This window comes from Bos grunniens, chromosome 8 (assembly GCF_055505025.1).
Source record: "Bos grunniens cultivar Pamir isolate PY7600 chromosome 8, Bosgru_T2T1.0, whole genome shotgun sequence".
Lineage (NCBI taxonomy): Eukaryota > Metazoa > Chordata > Mammalia > Artiodactyla > Bovidae > Bos > Bos grunniens.
In genome coordinates this window covers 4,193,612-4,216,558 of record NC_141172.1, presented here as the reverse complement: position 1 = coordinate 4,216,558, position 22,947 = coordinate 4,193,612, and the positions used below count along the sequence as shown (strand labels likewise).

The following is a 22,947-nucleotide window of genomic DNA, read 5'->3' as shown; positions in this document are numbered from 1 at the left end:
TCCTTGCAGTCCAAGGGACTCTCAAGAGTCTTCTCCAACACCACAGTTCAAAAGCATCAATTCTTTGGCAGTGCAACTCTCACATCCATACATGACTACTAGAAACATCATAGCTTTGACTAGACAGACCTTTGTTGGCAAAGTAATGTCTCTGCTTTTTAATATGCTGTCTAGGTTGGTCATGCCCACTCCAGTGTTCTTGCCTGGAGAATCCCAGGGACAGAGGAGCCTAGTGGGCTGCCGTCTATGGGGTCGCACAGAGTCGGACATGACTGAAGCGACTTAGCAGCAGCAGCAGCAGGTTGGTCATAACTTTTCTTCCAAGGAACAAGCGTCTTTTAATTTCATGGCTGCAGTCACCATGTGCAGTCATTTGGGAGCTCCCAAAAATAAAGTCTGCCACTGTTTCCACTGTTTCCCCATCTATTTGCCACGAAGTGATGGGACCAGATGCCATGATCCTAGTTTTCTGAATGTGGAGTTTCAAGCCAACTTTTTCACTCTCCTCTTTCACTTTCATCAAGAGGCTCTTTAGTAGTTCTTCGATCTCTGCCATAAGGGTGGTATCATCTGGATATCTGAGGTTATTCATATTTCTCCCGGCAATTATGATTCCAGCTTGTGCTTTGTCCAGCCCAGCATTTCTCATGATGTACTCTGCATATAAGTTAAATAAGCAGGGTGACATTATACAGCCTTGACTACTCCTTTCCCAATTTAGAACCAGTCTGTTGTTCCATGCCCAGTTCTAACTGTTGCTTCCTGACCTGCATACAGATTTCTCAAGAGGCAGGTCAGGTGGTCTGATATTCCCATCTCTTTTCGAATTTTCCATAGTTTATTGTGATCCACACAGTCAAAGGCCTGGTCATAGTCAATAAATCAGAAATAGATGTTTTTCTGGAACTCTTGTTTTTTCGATGATCCAACCTCTAGGTTCTATCTTATTCTACCACAAAACTCTATAGGTTCTGTCAGATTTTCCTCAGTACTCTTTGGGTTCTATCTGATTTTACCTCAGAAGCATCAAGTTTCTGTCAGATTTTACCTCAGCAGACTCTAGTTTCTGTCAGATTTTATCTCAGAATGTCCTACGTTTGTCAGATTTTACTCAAAACATCCTAAGCTTGTCAGATTTTACCTCAGAACAACTCTAGGTTGTCAGATTTTACCTCAGAACGTCCTAGGTTCTGTCATGTTTTACCTTTGAACCCTTTTTTTCCTTGAGAAATCTCCTTCAGTCCCTCAGAAATCTTCTTTCCTGCACAATTTCCTCAGAAATCTCCTTTTCTTTAGAATTCCCTCATTATTTCCTTCTTTCCCTCAGAAATCTGTTTATTTCCTTCAAAATTCCCTCAGAAATCTTCTTTCACTGAGAAATCTCCTTCTTTCCCTCAGAATTTCCTTAGAAATCTTCTTTGCCTCAGCACGGGGTGGCGGGGTGGGGTGGGGGGAGGAAGCAAGGGCATTATTAGCAACCTTACAGAAAGTAAAAGTAGTGTAAGTGAACAGTAAGAACAAATGTATGATAACAAATTGTCTAATCTAGATGAAATGGACAAATTCCTAGAAACACAAAATTACCAAAGCTGACTCAAGAACAAAGAGAAAACCCCATCTACCTTATAATAAGTAAAGGGGTTCTATCAATAATAAAAAATTTTCCATCAAAGAAATGTCCTGGACCAGATGGTCCTAGTGAATTCAATCAAACTTTTAAAGATCAATTAATGTCAATCATATTTAAATTTTTCCAAAAAACAGAAGAGGCAACATTTTCTAACACATTCTATGAGGCTAGCATTATCCTAATAGTAAAGTGAGATAAAAACAGTAGAAGAAACTACAAACCTATGATATCTATATTCATATCCCTTATGAATACAGATGCAAAAAGTCTTGAACAAAATGGTGACAAACCAAACCCAACAACATAATATAAGTATTATATACCAAGTGATATTTCCCCCAGAAATGATAGGGTGATTCAACAAAAGAAAATAATTCAATGCAATACATTACATTAATAAAACAAAGGAAGAAAGTACATGATTACTTCAATATATATAGAAGAAACCATTTGTCAGAATTCAATACCCTTTCATGATAAAAACAGGAAACTAAGAATAGAAGGAAACTTTCCTTATAAAACAAAGAACATTTATGGTATACCCACAATTAACATTATACTCATTGGTAAAAGACTGAAAACCGTCTTCATAAGGAAAAGAACAAGACACAGATGCCTACTTTCATCATTCCTATTCAATATTGTACTATAAATCCTAGCCAGAGCAATTTTGCAAGAAAAATAAATAACAGGCATCAAATTAAAAAGAAGTAAAATTATCTCTACTTAAAGATAACATGATTTTGTACATAGAAAATCTCATAAAATCCACTAAAATACTACTAGAGCTCATAAATGAATTCAGTACAATTGCAGGGTCAACACACACTATCAGTTTTCTATACATGAGTAATGAATAATGCAAAATAAGATATTGAGAAAACATTTCCACTTATAATTTCATCAAAAGAATAAAATATCATGAATAAATTTAACCAAGGGGGTAAAAGACTTGCCCACTGGAAACTAGAAAACATTACAGAACAAAATTAAAGAAGACCTAAATAGATGGGGAAACAGTGGAAACAGTGTCAGACTTTATTTTTTGGGGCTCCAAAATCACTGCAGATGGTGACTGCAGCCATGAAATTAAAAGATGCTTGCTCCTGAGAAGAAAAGCTATGACAAACCTAGACAGCATGTTAAAAAGCAGAGATATTACTTTGCCAACAAAGGTCCGTCTAGTCAAGGCTATGGTTTTTCCAGTGGTCATGTATGAATGTGAGAGTTGGACTGTGAAGAAAGCTGAGTGCCGAAGAATTGATGCTTTTGAACTGTGGTGTTGGAAAAGACTCTTGAGAGTCCCTTGGACTGCAAGGAGATCCAACCAGTCCATTCTAAAGGAGATCAGTCCTGGGTGTTCATTGGAAGGACTGATGTTGAAGTTGAAACTCCAATACTTTGGCCACCTCATATGAAGAGTTGACTCATTGGAAAAGACCCTGATGCTGGGAGGGATTTTGGGCAGGAGGAGAAGGGGACGACAGAGGATGAGATGGCTGGATGGCATCACCAACTCGATGGACATGAGTTTGGGTAAACTCCAGGAGTTGGTGATGGACAGGGAGGCCTGGCGTGCTGCGATTCATGGGGTCACAAGGAATCGGACAAGACTGAGTGACTGAACTGAACTGAAAATTAATGGAAAGACATTCCATATTCATGGATTGAAATACTTATAATTTTTAAGATGGCAATTATCAAGTGATCTACAGAGACAGTACAATCCTCATCAAAAGTCTATGGTCTTTTTGGGGGGGCAGAAATAGAAAAACTAGTCTTCTAATTCATATGTAACTGCAAGGGTCTCCAAGTATCCTAAACCATATTGAAAAAACTGGAGAAGGGAATGGCAAACCACTTCAATAGTCTTGCCTTTAGAAACCCTTGAGCAGTATGAATAGCCAAAAAAATGCGACACCAGAAGATGAGTCACTGAGGTCAGTAGGTGTCCAATATGCTACTGGGAAAGAGCAGAGAAAGAGCTCCAGAAAGAATGAAGAGGCTGGGCCAAAGTGGAAACTATAGTCCATTGTGGATGTGCCTGATGCTGAAAGTAAAGTCTGATGTTGTAAAGATCAATACTGCATAGGAACCAAGAATGTTAGGTCCATGAATCAAGGTAAACTGGACTAGGAATTGGTGTACTAAAAATGAATGGGAATGGACAAATTCAATTCAGATGACCATTATATCTACTACTGTGGGCATGAAAGAAATGGAGTAGCTCTCATCGTCAACAAGAGTCCGAAATTCACTACTTTGGGTGAAATCTCAAAAACGACACAATGATCTCGGTTCATTTCCAGGCAAATCATTCAACATCAGAGTAATCCAAGTCTATGCCCCAACCACTAATGCCAAAGAAGCTGAAGTCGAACGGTTCTATAAAGGCCTATAAAACCTTCTAGAACTAACACCAAAAAAAAGATGTCCTTTTCATTAGAGAGGATTGGAATGCAATAGTAGGAAGTCAAGAAATACCTAGAGTAACAGGCACGTTTAGCCTTGGAGTACAAAATGGAGGGCAAAGGCGAACAGTATTTTGCCAAAATGCTCTGGTCATAGCAAACACTCTCTTCCAACAACACAAGAGAAGACTCTACACATGGATATTAACAAATGGTCAATACCAAAGTCAAATTGATTATATTCTTTGCAGCTGAAGATGGAGGCCCTCTATACAGTCAGCTAAAATAAGACCTGGAGCAGACTGTGGCTCAGATCATGAACTTCTTATTGAAAAATTCAGATTTAAACTGAAGGAAGGGAAAACCACTAGACTATTCAGGTATAACTTAAATCAAATCTCTTATAATTATACAACAGAGGTGATGAATAGATTCAAAAGATCAGATCTGACAGACAGAGTGCCTGAAGGACTATGGACAGAGGTTCTTAACACTGTACAGGAGGCAGTGACCAAAACCTTCCCCAAGAAAAAGAAATGCAAGAATGCCAAGTGATTGTCTGAGGAGGCCTTACAAATAGCTGAGAAAGGAAGAGAAGTGAAAGGCAAAGGAGAAAGGGAGAGATATACCCAACTGAATGCAGAGTTCTGGAGAATAGCAAGGAGAGATAAGAAGGCCTTCTTAAGTGAACAATGCAAAGAAATAGAGGAAAACCACAGGATGGGAAAGACTAGATATCTCTTCAAGAAAATTGGAGATACCAAGGAAATGTCTCATGCAAAGATGGGCACAATAAAGGACAGATACAGCAAGGATCTAACAGAAGCAGAAGATATTAAGAAGAGGTGGCAAGAATACACAGAAGAACTATACAAAAAAGATCTTAATGACCCACATAACCATGATGGTGTGGTCATTCACCTAGAGCCAGACATCCTGGAGTGTGAAGTCAAGTGGGCCTTAGGAAGCATTACTACAAACAAACCTAGTGGAGGTGATGGAATCCAGCTGAGCTATTTAAAATCCTAAAAGAGGATGCTATGAAAGTGCTGTACTCAATATCCCAGCATATTTGGAAAACTTAGCAGTGAGCGCAAGACTGGAAAATGTCAGTTTTCATTTCATTGCCAAAAAAAGGCAATGCCAAAGAATGTTCAAACTTCCACACAAATTGTGCTCATTTCACAAGCTAGCAAAGTAATTCTCAAAACACTTTAAGCTAGGTTTCAACAGTACGTGAACTGAGAACTTCCAGAAGTACGAGTTGGATTTAGAAAAGGCAGCAGAACCAGAGATCAAACTGCCAACATCTATTGGATCATAGAAAAAGCAAGAGAATTCCAGAAAAACATCTACTTCTGCTTCATTGACTACACTAAAGCCTTTGATTGTGTGGATCACAACAAACTGGAACATTCTTAAAGAGATAGGAATACCAAACCACCTTACCTGTCTCCTGAGAAACCTGTATGCAGGACAAGAGGAAACAGAACCAGACATCGAACAACAGACTGGTTCAAAACTGGGAAAGGAGTACATCAATGCTGTATATAGTCACCTTATTTAACTGCCATTTAGAGAACATTCTGTGAAATACTGGGCTGGATGAATCACAAGCTGGAATCAAGTCTACCAGGAAAAATACCAACAACCTCGGATATGCAGATCATACTACTCTAATGGCAGAAAGCGAAGAGGAAAGAGCCTCTTGGTGAAGGCGAAAGAGGAGAGTGAAAAAGCTGGCTTAAAACTCAACATTCAAAAAACTAAGATCATGGCATCCAGTCCCATCACTTCATGGCAAATAGATGGGGAAAAGTGCAAACTGTGTCAGATTTTATTTTCTTGGGCTCCAAAATCACTGCAGATGATGACCGCAGCCATGAAATCAAAAGATTCTTGCTCCTTGGAAGAAAAGCTATGACAAACGTAGACAGCATATTAAAAAGCAGACACATCACTTTGCTGACAAAGGTCTGTATAGTCAAAGCTATAGTTTTTCCAGCAGTCATGTACTCATGTGAGAGTTGGACCATAAAGAATTGATCCTTTTGAACTGTGGTGCTGGAGAAGACCCTTGAGAATCTGTTAGACTTCAAGGAGATCAAACCAGTCAATCCAAAAAGGAAATAAACCCTGAATATTCATTTGAAAGACTGATGGTGAAGCTGATGCTCCAATGCTTTGGCCACCTGATGCAAAGACCCAACTCATTGGAAAAGACCCTGATGCTGGGAAAGATTGAGGGCAAGAGGAGAAGGGGATGACAGAGGTTGAGATGGTTGGATGGCATCACTGACTCAATGGACATGAGTTTGAGCAGACTCCAGGAGACAGTGAAAGACAGAGGAGCCTGGCTGCAGTTTGTGGGGCTGCAAAGAGTCAGACAAGACTTGTGACTGAATGTAGTGAAAAAAAAAATTAGAGGACTCACATTTCCTGATTTCAAAACTTACTACACAGTTACAATAGTCAAAAAAAAAAAAAAAAAATAGTACTGGCCTAATAGAAATACAGCCTAAAACAGAATTGAAAATATAGAAATAAACCCAAATATCTATGCAAATTGAGTTTCGACAAGGGTGCCAAGACCATTCAGTGGAGAAGAACAGTCTCTTTAACCAACAGTGCTGCAAAACTGGATAACCTCATTCAAAACAATGAAGCTGGAACTCTACCTCACTCCATATATACATAAATTGACTCAAAATGGGTCAACAACCTACATTTAAGAGCCAAAATTATAAAATTCCTAGAAAAAAAATAGGGGCTTATCTTTACAACCTTGGATTTGGCAATAGATTCTTAGGCTTGACACCAAAAGTATGAGAAAACAAAAGAAAAAAAATTAATTATACTAAATAAAAATTTAAAACTTTTTTGCATCAAAGAACATTATCAAAAATGTGAAAAGGCAATCTACAGAATGGGAGAAAATATTTGTAAATCATGTATCACATATAGAGTTAATACCTAGAATAAAGAATTCCTACAACTGAACAACAAAAACAAACAACCCAATTTAAAAATGAATAAAGGAATTGAAAAAAATACAAATCAAAACCACAATGCTATCACTTAACACCCATTGCTGCTGCTGCTGCTAAGTCGCTTCAGTCATGTCCAACTCTTCAGTCATGTCCGACTCTGTGCAAGCCCACCAGGCTCCCCCATCCCTGGGATTCTCTAGGCAAGAACACTGGAGTGGGTTGCCATTTCCTTCTCCAATGCATGAAAGCGGAAAGTGAAAGTGAAGTTGCTCAGTCATGTCTGACTTTTAGCGACCCCATGGACTGCAGCCCACCAGGCTCCTCCGTTCATGGGATTTTCCGGGCAACAGTACTGGAGTGGGGTGCCATTGCCTTCTCCCTAACACCCATTAGGACAGCTTTAATTAAAAAAAAAAAAGAGGAAATACAGGCATTAGCAATTTCGAGAAATAGTTGTTAATACAGCCACTATGGAAAAGTTTGGAGGTTCCTCAAAATGTTACAGCATTACCATGTGACTAGGCAACTCCACTCCTAGACATATACCCAAGAGAAATAAAGACATGCCCACGCAGAAACTTGTACACAAGTGTTTATAGTAGCATTAGTCGTAATAGCCAAAGGTGGAAATCAAAATGTCTAAATGTTCATTAATGGATGACTGGAAAAACAAATTGTCACACACACATACACACACACATTGGAATGTCATTCAGCCATAAAAAGGAGCAAAGTACTAATATATGCTGCATTTTGGATAAACCTTGAAAACATCTTAAGTAAAAGAAAAATCCACACAAAAGGACATGTGTTATATGATTCCTTTTACATGATATACCATAACAGGCAAATCCATAGATACAAAAAGATTAAAGGTTATCAGGGGATGGGAAGAGGTGGAATTGGGAGTAATTACTTGTGGGTGTTTCTATGGGGTGATGAAAACATTTTAAATTAGAGCTGGTGGTTGCACAACGTTGTAAATACACTTTGTTGATATTTTCAGTTGCTAAATCACATCCCACTCTGCAACTCCATGGACTGCAGCACACCAGGCTTCCCTGTCCTTCACTATCTCCTGGAGTTTGCTCAAATTCATGTCCATAGAGTTGGTGATATTATTGAACCATCTCATCCTCTGCCGCCCTCTTCTCCTTTGGCCTTCAATCTGTTCCAGCATAGGGGTCTTTCCAATGAGTTCATTCTTTGCATCAGGTGGCCAAAATATTAGAGCTTCAGCATCAGTCCTTCCAATGACTATCCAGGGTTGATTTCCTTGAGGATTGACTGGTTTGATCTGCTTGCAGTCCAACAGACTCTCAAGAGTCTTCTCCAACACCACAATTCAAAAGAACCAATTCTTCAGCACTCAGCCTTCTTTATAGTTCAACTTTCACATGCATATATGGCTACTGGAAAAACCATAGCTTTGACTATACTGATCTTTGTCAGCAAAGTGATGTCTTTGCTTTTTAATATGCTGTCTAGGTTTGACATACCTTTCCTTCCAAGGAGCAGCATTTTGTCAGAACTCTCTGCTATGACCCATCTATCTTGGGTGATCCTACATGGAATGGCTTATAGCTTCATTAAGTTACACAAGTCCCTTCATCACAAGGCTGTGACCCTTGAAGATGTGAATAAACTAAATACTACCAAACTGTATAAAGTGATTAATTGTATATCATGTACATTTCAACTAAAAAAAAACTTTATTTAGAAATAATAGAGCTTACTTTCTTAAAGAAATACATTTCAGACATTAATTTTTAGCCTTTACCTAAATAATTCCATGAAGGGTAGTTACCAAACAATTTCTTGAGCTCCTGCCACACATTCTACCCCAACAGCAGTCAAATTTTGATTCTTTTCCTGATGTTCTAACATTTAACGTAATCCGTATCCTTTCAGAGATATGAGTTTCCATTTACTTTTTCTTGTTCAGATACAGATAAGTACAACAAAGATTTCCATAGAACTCATAATTTTAAAAACTCAGTGAGAATTAAAATTTCTATGTAAAAGTTTTACTTTGCAGCTTCTTGAGTCTCTTGTCTTTGAGGGGGAGGCTCTTAAGTTCTGTTTTTCATGTTTTAAATTGCTCTAACAAAATTTAATGTCATTGGATAAATCAACACTCAACTCTCATTATTTCACTTTCTTATACAACTACATTTTATGCAAGTAATTGTATGAAATTAAGATTGAGAGGCAAAGGTTATATTCATAAACATGGATTTTAATGTCAACAAATAGCTTCAAGCTTTTTTCATCAGAAGAGGTAAAAATATTTAAGAGAAAACTGACAGAGAATAAAATATAAAAGAAGGTAAAACAGAAATCAAGTCAGAGCTATATATGATCAAAATTTCAAGCTTATTTCATAAAATTTAAGCCTACAGTCAAGTTTCTACTGAAAAAGAAATTTTTATAGATTTAGGCAAAAATATACAACATAGAAGTAATACTTTTTTCAAACAAACCACCACATTTTGTAGCTGTGTGGTTGGTTCATCTTCATACAGCTAAGAAAAAACTTCTCGTGGAGATTTCTGGAGTACTAGAAACAAGTGGTTTCTATATACTAATTATTACAGCCTCTGGCTCATCAATAAAATTGCAAGTAAATCTTTACATGGCCTAAACACCAGTATGGTGTTACTGTTCACCACATTTTCTAGCTTTCAGTACACACAGAACACTTAGAAATACACAGACTCACCTTCTGTGGAGCTAAGATGTTCTTTAAACTTATCTACATAGTGGTTCCCAAGCAGGGGTGATTTTGTCCCCCCAGAGCCATTTGACAATGTCTAGGGATATTTTTAGTTATTACCTTTAGAGCTCTACTGCATTAGTATGTGGACTCCAGTGACGCCACTAAACCTTTTAAAACACACAGGACAGCCTCCCACAATAAAGAATCATCAGGACCAAATGTTGACTTTGAGATATCCTGAGCTGCATTAATGGGCTCATGCATTTGCATCCTAAAATCTGCACTACATGTTTTGTTCTGATGTCACAAGCTATAAATTTGATTTGTAACTGTAAGCCTTTGGCTAAATACTACAATCTCATGAAAAGAAGAGGTAAAAATATTTAAGAGAAAACTAACAGAGAATGAAATATAAAACTAAATAAAACAGAAATCAAGTCAGAGCTATGTATGACCAAAATTTAAAGATCTTGATAAATTCTCGATCTCTCCAACTTATTAGTTTTAATTTGCATTGTAAACAGTACAGAACATGACTGAAAATTAAGGGGCAGTTCAGAGGTTCTTTGTATATCTGTGCCATGTAAATACTTTTTCACTAAAACAAAATTTAAAGAAATGACAAACTATTTAATTCTACATTCAGATTTCAACTTTCAGCGCTGCATTTACCTTTGCTGACACATTAACTCTTCTTTGGAAGGAAGTAGGCATCAAACTATTTGTTCTTCCTGCTATTCCGAACTTGTTAGTACTAAAAAGCACTTAAAAAATAATACTATTTAGGATATCCTTAATTCCAAATCAGATTGCCCGAGAGCAAATGGACGACATCTATTACTTTTGTTAGTTTCTCAGAACTAAAAAAAGGGAAAAAAGATAATCAAGTGATCTTCAAATTTAAACTTCAATTAATACTGGTCCCTAAAAGTCAGTTTAAAATAAAAATCAAGTTCCACAAAATAAATACACTGAAGCAACTATAATAGTAATAACCTTTATTTAAAATATTTGTTAATCTAGGAAAGCTCATTGTACATGAGCTTCCAACTAATTAGAGTCAAAACAAAGAAAATAAAACCAGAGAAAATCCTCTGTAGAAAAAATACAGAAGGAACATTTCTACACGTGAAAAAGCAGTAAGCAGTCTTAACATCTGAACATCCAAGTTTTAATTCCATCTCTCCTAGTGAACACTACTGTCAACCTTGAGATCTGACTTGTTCTTGTCATTCTTCACTGAGTAGATGAAATATGTTAAGGTGTCTTTTTCATTCACTGGAATAGACCTAAAGTGGCAACCAACTATCTATAAAGAAAAACAATTGAGGAAATTAAATTATAGATATTATTAGAATTTATAAACTAGGTAAAAAAAAACCACTGTCATCAAAAGAAAATGTGTGGTAAGAGCTATTTCCTTTCAAAAATAAATTGTATTTAACAAAACACCAACAGGACAAAAGGCATATAAGAATAAGACGTTATGAACAAGAGATAGTGTAATTTCAAAAGACCCCTTAGCCCACTCAATTAAGTATATATTAATCAGAATGTGCACTGCACTTTCTTTTAAATTTTATAGCTGAGACATAGATCAAGAATTAAATACTTTTACTTGTAAACTTCAAATATCAATGAAATAAAACAGAATGTTAAGAGTCCGCATGCATCATATAATGGTTTATGGTTTTTCTTATGGAAAAAGAACCACCATTAAGTCAGAAAAGTTTTGGTACAATAGAAATAAACCAAGAATTATCTTACAAATATGTTTGCTACGACTTAACATTCATTCATTCATTGGAAATATTCTTTGTTAAGATTCCCTGAAATTTTTTCTGTATAAAAATTATGGATGAGAAATGAGAAGGGAAAGGATGTCCACTGAAGAATGTTTACCTGCCTTCTTGCCTTTTCATTCTGCTAGTGTAACACATGCACTGCAACTACCAGTAGAAGTATATTAGACTAAACCAGGGCACTGAAATGCGTATTTAGATTCTAGAAGATAAAACTTCTTAAAGAAAAAGGTAAGAGACTTACGGAGGCTGGTCACTCAACTCTGGAATTGTTTATAAATATCTGCATTTCTGACTAAGTTATAACACTCATACTATTTGGATTTCTCATTTCTAAATAAGAAAACAGATCTTTAAAAGAAGACCAGATTATCAAAAACATCAGGTTTGATTTCTGCATTTAAAAAAATGTACATTTAAAATAACCAGTTCTTAGGTTGTCATTTGTCCCAAAATAAGAGCACTTTCACTATGTATCTGTTTATATATCAACATATTAATAATTTATCATGGCAGGAAATATGTTTATGTTATATTAATGTACTATACAACTTGAAAAGGACTTGACCTTTTAAATCAAATTTAAAGAAAAATTAGATTGTTGTTGTCTAAACAAGAAGGAAAGAAGAAATTCTGGCTAAAGCTTTAATGTTAAAAAGCATTCTGCTAAAGAAGTGTACCTTCTATTCACCTATGTTATTCAATATGGACATTTTATAAAATGTTAGTTCTCTAAATTCAAGCTGAAGAATATAAGAAAACTGATTTACATATTTATTTATAGTCTGTCAAGTAGGTTAAGCATTTTTATTTTAAACATGATAGGAGTATAAACATATAGATCTATAGATATCTTAATATGACACACACATTTCTTGGCTCTATTATTTCCTGAGAACACAAGCACTCAACTTTTCAAAATTCACTGAAGGACTGCAAGTCCTATATTCAAGAACCTATAAGTAAAAGCTTGGATCAAAGTCTTTGCGTTTTCTAGTCATAAAAACAGGGATGCTTCACATAAAACAAACTAACATCAACAAGAACAAGTTCTGAAATAGTTAAATCAGCAAGTTACAGGAATACTGTTCAGAGGTTTATCTGTAAAATCTATTCCAACAAAAACTTCAAGAAAATTCTAACAAAGACATCAAAGCTTATTAATTTATTATTATGCCTCAATTAGGTGCTCAATAAGTGTTTACTGAGTAAAATAAAATTTTAAAAGAAACAGGTTTCTAGAGAGAGAATAAAAAAAACCTTTTACTTACTATTTCTGAAAATCAGTATTAGAAGATGCTTAGAAAACTGCATATAATCTACTGACTAATCATTATATAAAGGACTTTCCTAAGTGGTAGACAAACATTTCTAGACAACTAGATTCTTCCACAATAGATTTTATTAACTTTGATTTTTCTAACTAAAATGTATTGTTATATATACTAAATTAACATCATTAGCATTTAATGACTTTTTTTGTATTAAAGGTTAAATAGTTTAAAACTTATATATACCTCAACAAGCTGTGCTTTATTAAGTCCCGGTCTGGTTGGAAGTTTGAAGTGTCTTTTGTATCTCCTAAGTGTATTCACCTGTAATTGATATAAATCAACCTAGAAAAAATTAATGTATATGAGTTAGTTCATATCATTTGCTAATGACTAATATTTGCTATAAAAAACATTTCAACTTCAACACAGTGAAAATTTAATTCCATTATTTTAAAAGGCTTTTAAATAATAAAACTAAAAATGCATTAAACGCTTCAATATTTTGAGGATGATTATTAAAGACTGGGGACTATAAGAGTTGTCAATTGACTAGGGAGGTTCAAGAGGAAGGGGACATATGTACATCTATGGCTGATTCATGTTGAAGTTTGACAGGAAACAACAAAATTCTGTAATTATCCTTCAATTAAAAAATAAGTAAATTTTTTAAAAAGTAAAAAAAAATTTATCAATTGAAGCCATAACAAGTCAAACTGCATAACTGCATGTTAACTGGCTATATTTAATTTTGCTTTCATTTTTAGAGTTTTCAAATGCTTCAAGTATTTTTAGAATTTGTTTGTATTTTTTAAATAAAACTTTCAGAAGTTTTACATTTAACTTACAAAGCTTTCACCTACCTCCGGAGTATCAATATCTTGAACAGGCGAATCTCCTCCATCATCATCACTCCCTTTTCTCTTTCTTCTGTTTCGCACACTCTGAATTAAGTTTTTATGATAATCACAAATGTAAAGATGTCTTGCCTGAAACAGAAAAGTTTCACAGACAACTTATGATTACAGGAAAATGTGTCTATGTATTAGTAAAATACATAGTTACGGTGAATTATTAAAAATATAAACATTAGTAACAGGCCATTATTAAGACAACGCACGTTTCTTGCTACTCTTAAGTCCTGAACCCAGTTAAAACATATCATGTCTAGCAATATTGTTAAAGAGGACTGGGGGGTGGGGTGGGGAGAAGTGCCAGTAATGGAAGGGAGAGAAGCAGAGAATGAGAAATTCCTACGCTCTGGATTCTGTCATCAAATTGCAGCGATGGTGAACTAGATTAGTTCAGCTTTGCCGGTTTTTTAAACAAGGGAAAAAAGATGCTGGCCACAATTTTGCTATTTGATAGTATTTTCTTTACTTAAAAGAGCATTTAAAAATATTAATACCATAGTGAATGCTTCCTAATCTAACTTAATACTCAAATTATAATCCAGACACAAAACCATCCACTTTTGACAAATAATTGATTTCACATCCTTACTAAATTCAAATTTGAATTATGAACTTTCCTGAGTATTAAATAAAAGCACTTATGTATAATACGTTTTTCCAACTAAAACAGTGTTAAATGATTCAAGTATACCTGGAAAGTTTCTCAAGAACAGAACTGAGGAACTAACTGAATAGGCAGAAAGTATCCCACATAAAGTTCTCAAAAACGTTAATTACATAGTTCTGAGAGCTGTACGGCAGCCTCTGAAATACTGGGTTTTATACATCAGCAGTTACTTCTTAAAAAAAAAATTGAGGAGTGAGCTAACAGGCTTTCACATTAAACTTTGAGCTGAAGTGCAAGTTAAGAAGATGCAGGACGTGTGATGGTTCTCACATCTTGTGATTTATTACCGCTCCCCAGGGCTCGGAAAAGTGGAAACGGTCGTTTCTAAAAACCTCCTAGATGGTCAGAGGAACAGACCTGCGAAAGGACGAAGAAAGAAACCCTGATGGCTGCCAAACGGAGGGCTGCTAACCCGCAGCGGCTGCCCGCTCCCCAAGTCTTGAGCAGCTGCCCTAGATGATGACACGGCCGCGCGGCTCGCAGCCGGGGGTCCCCCACCCCGCACCCGCGGGACCCGAGACAGGGTCCTAGTCGCCCGCAGCGTCCGGTTCTGGCTGAACTCCACTCCTGGACCGGGGAAGCTACCCGCTCGGGCAGCAAAACAAAGAAGGTGCCTCAGTTCCAGAAGGAGCCGTGGGTTGCAGAACAGCTACTCTGGGTTCTCGGCGCGGCCGCCCCCTTTGTTTCACCACCGACCCCCTCAGAGGAGGAGTGGGGGCCCTACGGGGTGGGGGCGCGGGAGCGGGTCCGGGGGGCGCGAGACTGTTTACTGCGGACGGCGGGCCGAGTTGCAGCACTTTGTTGTTTGCTTCCTACTAGGGACCCCGGAACGGGCTCGCGAGGCACCCAGGTCTGGGGCTCCCGCACCCTCACCGACACGCGTCTGCTCTTCTCCCCGAGCGCCCCGGGGGGCGGGCAGAGCAGATTCGTACCGCCGTCACTTACGCTTTTATCCAACTCGATCTTCACCTTCTTCTGGGAGATGCTCTTCTGGATCCTTTTGCTGAAGCTGGCGTTGCCCGCCGCCCGGCCGCACCGCTCGCCGTCCTCGCGCAGACAGCACAGCTGCCCGGGGCCCGGCCCTGCCGCTCCCGGCGGCCCCGCCGCCGAGACTGCCCCTGCGCCCGGCACCTCGGCCCCGGCGCCAGCCCCAGCCCCGTTCCCGGCTGACGCGGCGGCGGCAGCAGCGGCGACCACGGCGGCCACAGCGGCGGCCGCGTCCCCGCCGCGGCTCATGTCCTCGGGAGTGAAGCCGTTCATGTTCCCGCACTCGCAGCGCCGCGCTGACAGAAGCCTTGCTCTCCGCGCCGCCTGCCTCTCTGGAGATGCAGGGGGTCTCGGCGGTCCCTCGCACCTGCTTGGCGGAGACTATTAACTCTGAGCCAGGGTCCTCCAGACAAGACCACGGGGCCCCGGCCTGCTGCTGTCTGCAGGCACAGGGTCAGTGGACGGGGCGTGGGATCGGGAACTGGAATCTGGCGTCGTCTGGAGCTGGGACGCCGCTCACTGTCACATGGAGACTCTTCAGCAGTTGGACCTCGATACCTCCACCTCCCTTCGGCCCTCGATCTGCGCAAGCGCGTTGCGCCCTTGCCGTTTCGCCCCTTCCATCTGCCCGCAGGGCACCACGGGAATTGTAGTTCTCTTTTGGGAAGCCAACCTGAGCTCCAGTCTGACATCGAGCTTCATGGTTTAGGGGAACTACTTATCCCAGCATTTATCGCGCGGAGGCGGAGCTGGATTTTTTTTTTTTTTTTTTCTTTCTGTAATACATTGAGAAAACAGGGGCGTGTGGTTGGGAGGGGGGGTTGTGATGTTTTCTGGCTCTGGTAGCTCCCGGGAAGTTGAGCTGTGTTCAGCTCCTGGATTTTGCAGAGCTGGCACTTTAGACGAAGAGGTCACTTAACTCCTGAAGCGAAGCACAAAAGGCGGGAGGCGGGGGTAGGAGGGGAGGGCATGCGAGGGTAGGAAGGGAGGTGATGCGAGAGGAGGGAAGGTGTGGGGGAAAAAAGTTTCGGGCCTTTTTTGTATCTGTGAAAAAGTTTTTGATGTAAATATGTCTTTTGTGGGGCTTCCCAAGTGGCTCAGTGATAAAGAATCCGCCTGCCAAACGCAGGAGACATGGGTTCGACCCTTGGGTGGTGAAGATCCCCTGGAGAAGGAAATGGCAACCCACTCCAGTATTGTTGCCTGGAAAAGCCCATGGACAGAGGAGCCTGGCGGGCTACAGTCCATGGGGTTGCAAGAGTCAGACACGACTAAGCAACTAAACAACGTTTTTGTGGGAAACCCAAACCAAGGGAAACGGCGCTCTGGCAGTTTTTGGGTCCCAGAGGTCTCATGTCTAACCCCATGGGGTCTGGGTAGCAGCTCTGCCGACTGACGCCCGAGATGGTCCATCAGGGCGCCTGCGGGGGGCTGTGGGCAGGGGGATGACATGCGTCCTAACCTCCCGTTCGGCAGGAGGACTGAAGGATCTCCAGATCCTAGCATTGTCCGTGCGAGGATCGCGCTGGCTTGCGGGGCGCACTCTGTCTGGCCTCCTGAGGTGGAGCTCCGGACGAGTGGACTTAAAGGGGCTGCTTTCCTCCTCCAGCCCGGGCACCTCCACTTTGTCCTCGAAGGAACCTAATCACCCTTGAAAAATAAAAAGCAGAACCCCTCCGAGTTCCGGTCAGCCACGAGCTCCCAGAGACCGAAGGCGCACGCTCGGCCGAGAGCGCCCCGGGAAAGTGGCGCTTCGAACTCGTGAGCGCGCGCACGAGTGTCTGGGTACGTGTCTGTGTGCTCGCGCGTGTGAATGTACGTGTGTACGCCTGCCTGTGGAGGGCGGTGTGGAAGGTTGGGAGTGGCTGGTACGAAAGCTGCACCTTTGCTAATGGTAGCGCGTCATTTATCAGTACGTATATCCTGTTCAATCCCATTGTTTAAACAAAAATAGAAAGCAGTAGGGTTTTTTTGAAAGCTCTTTTATATTTGCTGAGTAAACTGAGTGATAGATGAGTTTTTAAAAATGTAAACTGTCATCTACCCTGATATTCATAGCCATCCAGTCCATCTGTGCACTTCCGCTCTAAGAAACAGCAAAGGAAGAAAAACTTTAAATAAATGTAGTGGGCAAAAGATGCTGAATGGTGAGTGTTGTGTTTTCTTTTCAAGCTGCACCGTCCAGTAGGGTATCTGCTTGCCTTATGTGGATATCGAGCACTTTAAATGTGGTTAATTGTGAATGAAAAACTGAATTGTTCATTTTAATTCATTAAAAAATCTTAAACTGATTTCATTTATTGGAAAACTTCTAAATATGTTTGGAACAATCTATTTTTTCGACTTAAGTGTTAAGTCTAAACTTAAAACCTGAACTGAGATATGCCAGTATATATAAACTACCAGCAGGATTTCAAAGACTTAGTAACATTTTTCTTAAGAATATTACTTTAGTAATTTTTTTACATTAATTACAAGTTCAAATTATATTTTCGCTATACTGGGTTAAATAAAATATAACATTAAAGTTGACCTGTTTCAACTTTGCAAAATATGCCTACTGTAAGATTTAAAACTACACATATAGCTCGCATTATGTTTGTATTAGATATTGTTGGCTTAAAGTATTAAAATGAAGAGTAATATTTCTTATTGTTTATGGATATAGTTTCTTAAATAATAAAAATGAGAATATATGGACAGGATGGACCAACTTCAGGGTGGTGGTCATGTTAGGAGAGAGGCCATGGATGTTATGTGGGAATGGCTGAAAGGTGGTTTCCATTTACAATCTAAAGTAAACATTTTAGGATGTTAGATTTTCTTATTTTTGGTACTTTTATATATAATTTAAAATAATTTATAATACTGTGTGGTTCTTGCCCAAAAGTTTATAACCTGTCTTCTCAAATATAATCAAATCATATGATTATACAGTGGAAGTGAGAAATAGATTTAAGGGACTAGATCTGATAGATACAGTACCTGATGAACTATGGATGGAGGTTCATGACATTGTACAGGAGACAAGGATCAAGACCATCCCCATGGAAAATAAATGCAAAAAAGCAAAATGGCTGTCTGAGGAGGCCTTACAAATAGCTGTGAAAAGAAGAGAAGTGAAAAGCAAAGAGGAAAGATATAAGCATCTGAATGCAGATGCTTATATGCTCCAAAGGAGAGCAAGGAGAGATAAGAAAGCCTTCCTCAGCGATCAAGGCAAAGAAATAGAGGAAAACAACAGAATGGGAAAGACTAGAGATCTCTTCAAGAAAATTAGAGATACCAAGGAAACATTTCATGCAAAGATGGGCTCGATAAAGGACAGAAATGGTATGGACCTAATAGAAGCAGAAGATATTAAGAAGAGATGGCAAGAATACACAGACGAACTATACAAAAAAGATCTTCACAACCAAGATAATCATGATGGTGTGATCACTCACCTAGAGCCAGACATCCTGGAATGTGAAGTCAAGTGGGCCTTAGAAAGCATCACTACGAACAAAGCTAGTGGAGGTGACGGAATTCCAGTTGAGCTATTTCAAATCCTAAAAGATGATGCTGTGAAAGTGCCGCACTCAACCTGCCAGCAAATTTGGAAAACTCAGCAGTGGCCACAGAACTGGAAGAGGTCAGTTTTCATTCTAATCCCAAAGAAAGGCAATGCCAAAGAATGCTCAAACTACCACACAATTGTACTCATCTCACACGCTAGTAAAGTAATGCTCAAAATTCTCCACTCCAGGCTTCAGCAATATGTGAACCATGAACTTCCAGATGTTCAAGCTGGTTTTAGAAAAGGCAGAGGAACCAGAGATCAAACTGCCAACATCTGCTGGATCATGGAATAAGCAAGAGAGTTCCAGAAAAACATCTATTTCTGCCTTATTGACTATGCCAAAGCCTTTGACTGTGTGGATCACAATAAACTGTGGAAAATTCTTCAAGAGATGGGAATACCAGACCACTTGACCTGCCTCTGAGAAACCTATATGCAGGTCAGGAAGCAAGAGTTAGAACTGGACATGGAACAACAGACTGGTTCCAAATAGGAAAAGGAGTACGTCAAGGCTGTATATTGTCACCCTGCTTATTTAACCTCTAAGCAGAGTACATCATGAGAAACGCTGGGCTGGAAGAAGCACAAGCTGGAATCAAGATTGCCGGGAGAAATATCAATAACCTCAGATATGCAGATGACACCACCCTTATGGCAGAAAGTGAAGAGGACCTAAAAAGCCTCTTGATGAAAGTGAAAGAGGAGAATGAAAAAGTTGGCTTAAAGCTCAACATTCAGAAAACGAAGATCATTGCATCTGGTCCCATCACTTCATGGGAAATAGATGGGAAAACAATGTCAGACTTTATTTTGGGGGGCTCCAAAATAATTGCAGATGGTGATTGCAGCCATGAAATTAAAAGACGCTTACTCCTTGGAAGTAAAGTTATGACCAACCTGCTGCTGCTGCTGCTGCTAAGTCACTTCAGTCGTGTCCGACTCTGTGCGACCCCAGAGACAGCAGCCCACCAGGCTCCCCCGTCCCTGGGATTCTCCAGGCAAGAACACTGGAGTGGGTTGCCATTTCCTTCTCCAATGCATGAAAGGGAAAAGTGAAAGTGAAGTTGTTCAGTCGTGTCCGACTCTTCGTGACCCCATGGTCTGCAGCCTACCAGGCTCCTCCGTCCATGGGATTTTCCAGGCAAGAGTACTGGAGTGGGGTGCCATTGCCCTCTCCAATCACCAACCTAGATAGCATATTAAAGAGCAGAGACGTTACTTTGCCAACAAAGGTCCGTCTAGTCAAGGCTATGGTTTTTCCAGTGGTCATATATGGATGTGAGAGTTGGACTGTGAAGAAAGCTGAGCACCGAAGAATTGATGCTTTTGAACTGTGGTGTTGGAGAAGACTCTTGAGAGTCCCTTGGACTGCAAGGAAATCCAACCAGTCTATTCTAAAGGAAATCAGTCCTGGGTGTTCATTGGAAGGACTGATGCTGAAGCTGAAACTCCAATACTTTGGCCACCTCATGTGAAGAGTGGACTCATTGGAAAAGACCCTAATGCTGGGAGGGATTGGGGGCAGGAGAAGAAGGGGATGACAGAGGATGAGATGGCTGGATGGCATCACCGATTCGATGGACATGAGTTTGAGTGGACTCCGGGAGTTGATGATGGACAGGGAGGCCTGGCGTGCTGCAATTCATGGAGTCGCAAAGAGTTGGACACGACTGAGCGACTGAACTTAACTGAAAGTGATAAACTGACTATGCCTCCTTTACAGACAATGCAATGTTTTTAAAAGTTCCAATCAAATACTCATTTATTGGCACGCCAGGATCTTTTCTGGGCCCTTGGGATAGAAAAATAATTGAGAAAGGGTCCTAATCATTTTGGGTCTCAGTCTAAATGGGGAGACAGGTACCTTAACAAGCACATGATACTTGCTGCTGTAAACGAACGTTTGTGTCCCCCACAAAATTTTTATGTTGAAACCAAATCCTTAATGTGATGAGATTTGAAGGTCAGGTCTTTAGGAGGTGATTAGGCCATAAGAATGGAGCCCCTAGGAGTGGGATTAGTGCCCTAGAAAAGAGGCTCTAGAGAGCAACCTCACTCCTTCTGCCATCCATGTGAGAAGATTGCCATCTAGTAACCAGAAAGTGGACACTCACCAGCCATGAATCTATCAGCACCTTGATCTTGGACTTCCCACCCTCCAGAACTGGAAGAAATAAATTTTGTTTATAAGCGCCCCCTGCCTACCGCCCCACCACCAGCCAACAGTATTTTTTATAGTAGCCTAGACAAACTAGCAGAGAAGGCAATGGCAACCCACTCCAGTACTCTTGCCTGGAAAATCCCATGGACGGAGGAGCCTGGTGGGCTGCAGTCCATGGGGTTGCTAAGAGTTGGACACGACTGAGTGACTTCACTTTCACTTTTCCCTTTCATGCATTGGAGAAGGAAATGGCAACCCACTCCATTGTTCTTGCCTGGAGAATCCCAGGGACGGTGGGGCCTGGTGGGCTCCCATCTATGGGGTCGCACAGGGTCAGACACAACTGAATCGACTTAGCAGCAGCAGCAGCAGCAGACAAACTCGGGCTTCCCTGGCAGCTCAGCTAGTAAAGAATCCACCTGCAATGCAGGAGACCCTGGTTTGATTCCTGGGTCAGGAATTTCCCCTGGAGAAGGGATAGGCTACCCACTCCAGTATTCTTGGGCTTCCCTGGTGGTTCAGACAGTAAAGCATCTGTCTGCAATGTGGGAGACCTGAGTTCAATATCTGGGTTGGGAAGATCCCCTGGAGGAGGGCCTGACAACCCACCCCAGTATTCTTGCCTGGAGAATCCCCATGGACAGAGGAGCCTGGCGGGCTACTGTCCATGGGGTTGCAGAGAGTCGGGCATGACTGAGTGACTAAGCACACAAACAGACTAAGACACATCCCTCAATAAAATTAAAGGAAAAGTATAGACTTAGCATACAGGAGGAAATGATTCACCTCTGGCAAGTAGAAAATGTTCCTGGAGTAGATGACATGTAAATTCACCATCCCTGATTTAAAGTATCTCTTTAGTGTATCTGTTGTCCCTACAAAGAAATTTTCTTAACAACCATGGTTCATTGTTTATTTCTACAACTTCTCATATTCAGCAGGAGGCATAATCCAAGTCAAGGTTGGAATCGTGTTTTGGGGAGCTTCAAGTCCATCGGATCCCAATGAGTCAGACACGACTTAGCAACTGAACTTCAACAAAGTTTATGTAATCTGAGGGACGTTTAAGAAAAAACATACAGAATTATGAATGCAAAATTAGATACGAGCCTTGTCCAGGTGAGGGACTCTGAACCTTATATCCGTTTGCTTCATGGTAAATCTTCCTCACAACAGACAAAAAAGAAATATAGATTAAACCTAAATAATAAGCCTATTTTTGACATCATCAAAATGTTCTTTGCTTTCTGAAAGGGTCCAAAATATTCTTTAAAAAGAATTTTTCCCTGCCTTTCTTCCCTCTAAGGCTTTTAATATGATTGAATTTTTTCTAGCTTTACTGCAAAGTAAGCAATTCCATAATTTCAAAAATATGCAAATTGGTCCTTAATCCTCACATGAACATGATTGTAAGTTCTAATGACACAAAAAGATTCAGTATGAAAAACCAAAGCCCATTTCCCCTCATCTCTCCAAATCCATGTCCCTAAAAGCAACTAATGTTAATTTCCTGTGTTTCCTTCTAAGAAAACAATTATGTGTATATAGCATAAATTGGCTTCCCTGGTGGCTCAGAGGGTAAAGAATCTGCATGAAATGTAGGAGACCCAGGTTCAGTCCCTGGCTTGAGAAGATCCCCTGGAGAAGGCAATGGCTACCCACTCCAGTTTTCTTGCCTCAAGAATTCCATGGACAAAGGAGCCTGGTGGGCTACAGTCCATGGGATGGCAATGAGTTAGACATGACTGAGCAACTAACATACCAGTATAAACATCTTTATAGAGGAATAATTTTACTTTATTGCAACTAAGATCATGCTGTTTTATTCCATGC

The 22,947-nt window shown here is 40.0% G+C and overlaps 1 protein-coding gene across 10 annotated transcripts in view; it reads right to left on the bottom strand.

Annotated features, from left to right (window-relative positions):
- SAP30 (Sin3A associated protein 30) overlaps window positions 1-15,977 on the bottom strand; it is a 109,989-nt gene extending 94,012 nt beyond the window's left edge. For 9 of the 10 annotated variants that reach the window (XR_015169380.1, XR_015169379.1, XR_015169376.1 and 6 more), the window contains exons 1-3: window positions 15,350-15,977; window positions 13,687-13,812; window positions 13,070-13,168 (exon numbers count right to left, since the gene is read on the bottom strand). Coding sequence is in view for 2 of the 10 variants with exons in the window: in XM_086414655.1 (XP_086270781.1) it covers window positions 13,070-13,168; window positions 13,687-13,812; window positions 15,350-15,664 (540 nt within the window). In the remaining 8 variants the exon portion in view is untranslated. Of the gene's footprint in view, window positions 1-10,733; window positions 11,060-13,069; window positions 13,169-13,686; window positions 13,813-15,349 lie in introns of those variants that run through there. The other variant, XM_086414654.1, reaches the window with a different exon arrangement.
- Window positions 15,978-22,947: the final 6,970 nt, after the last annotated feature.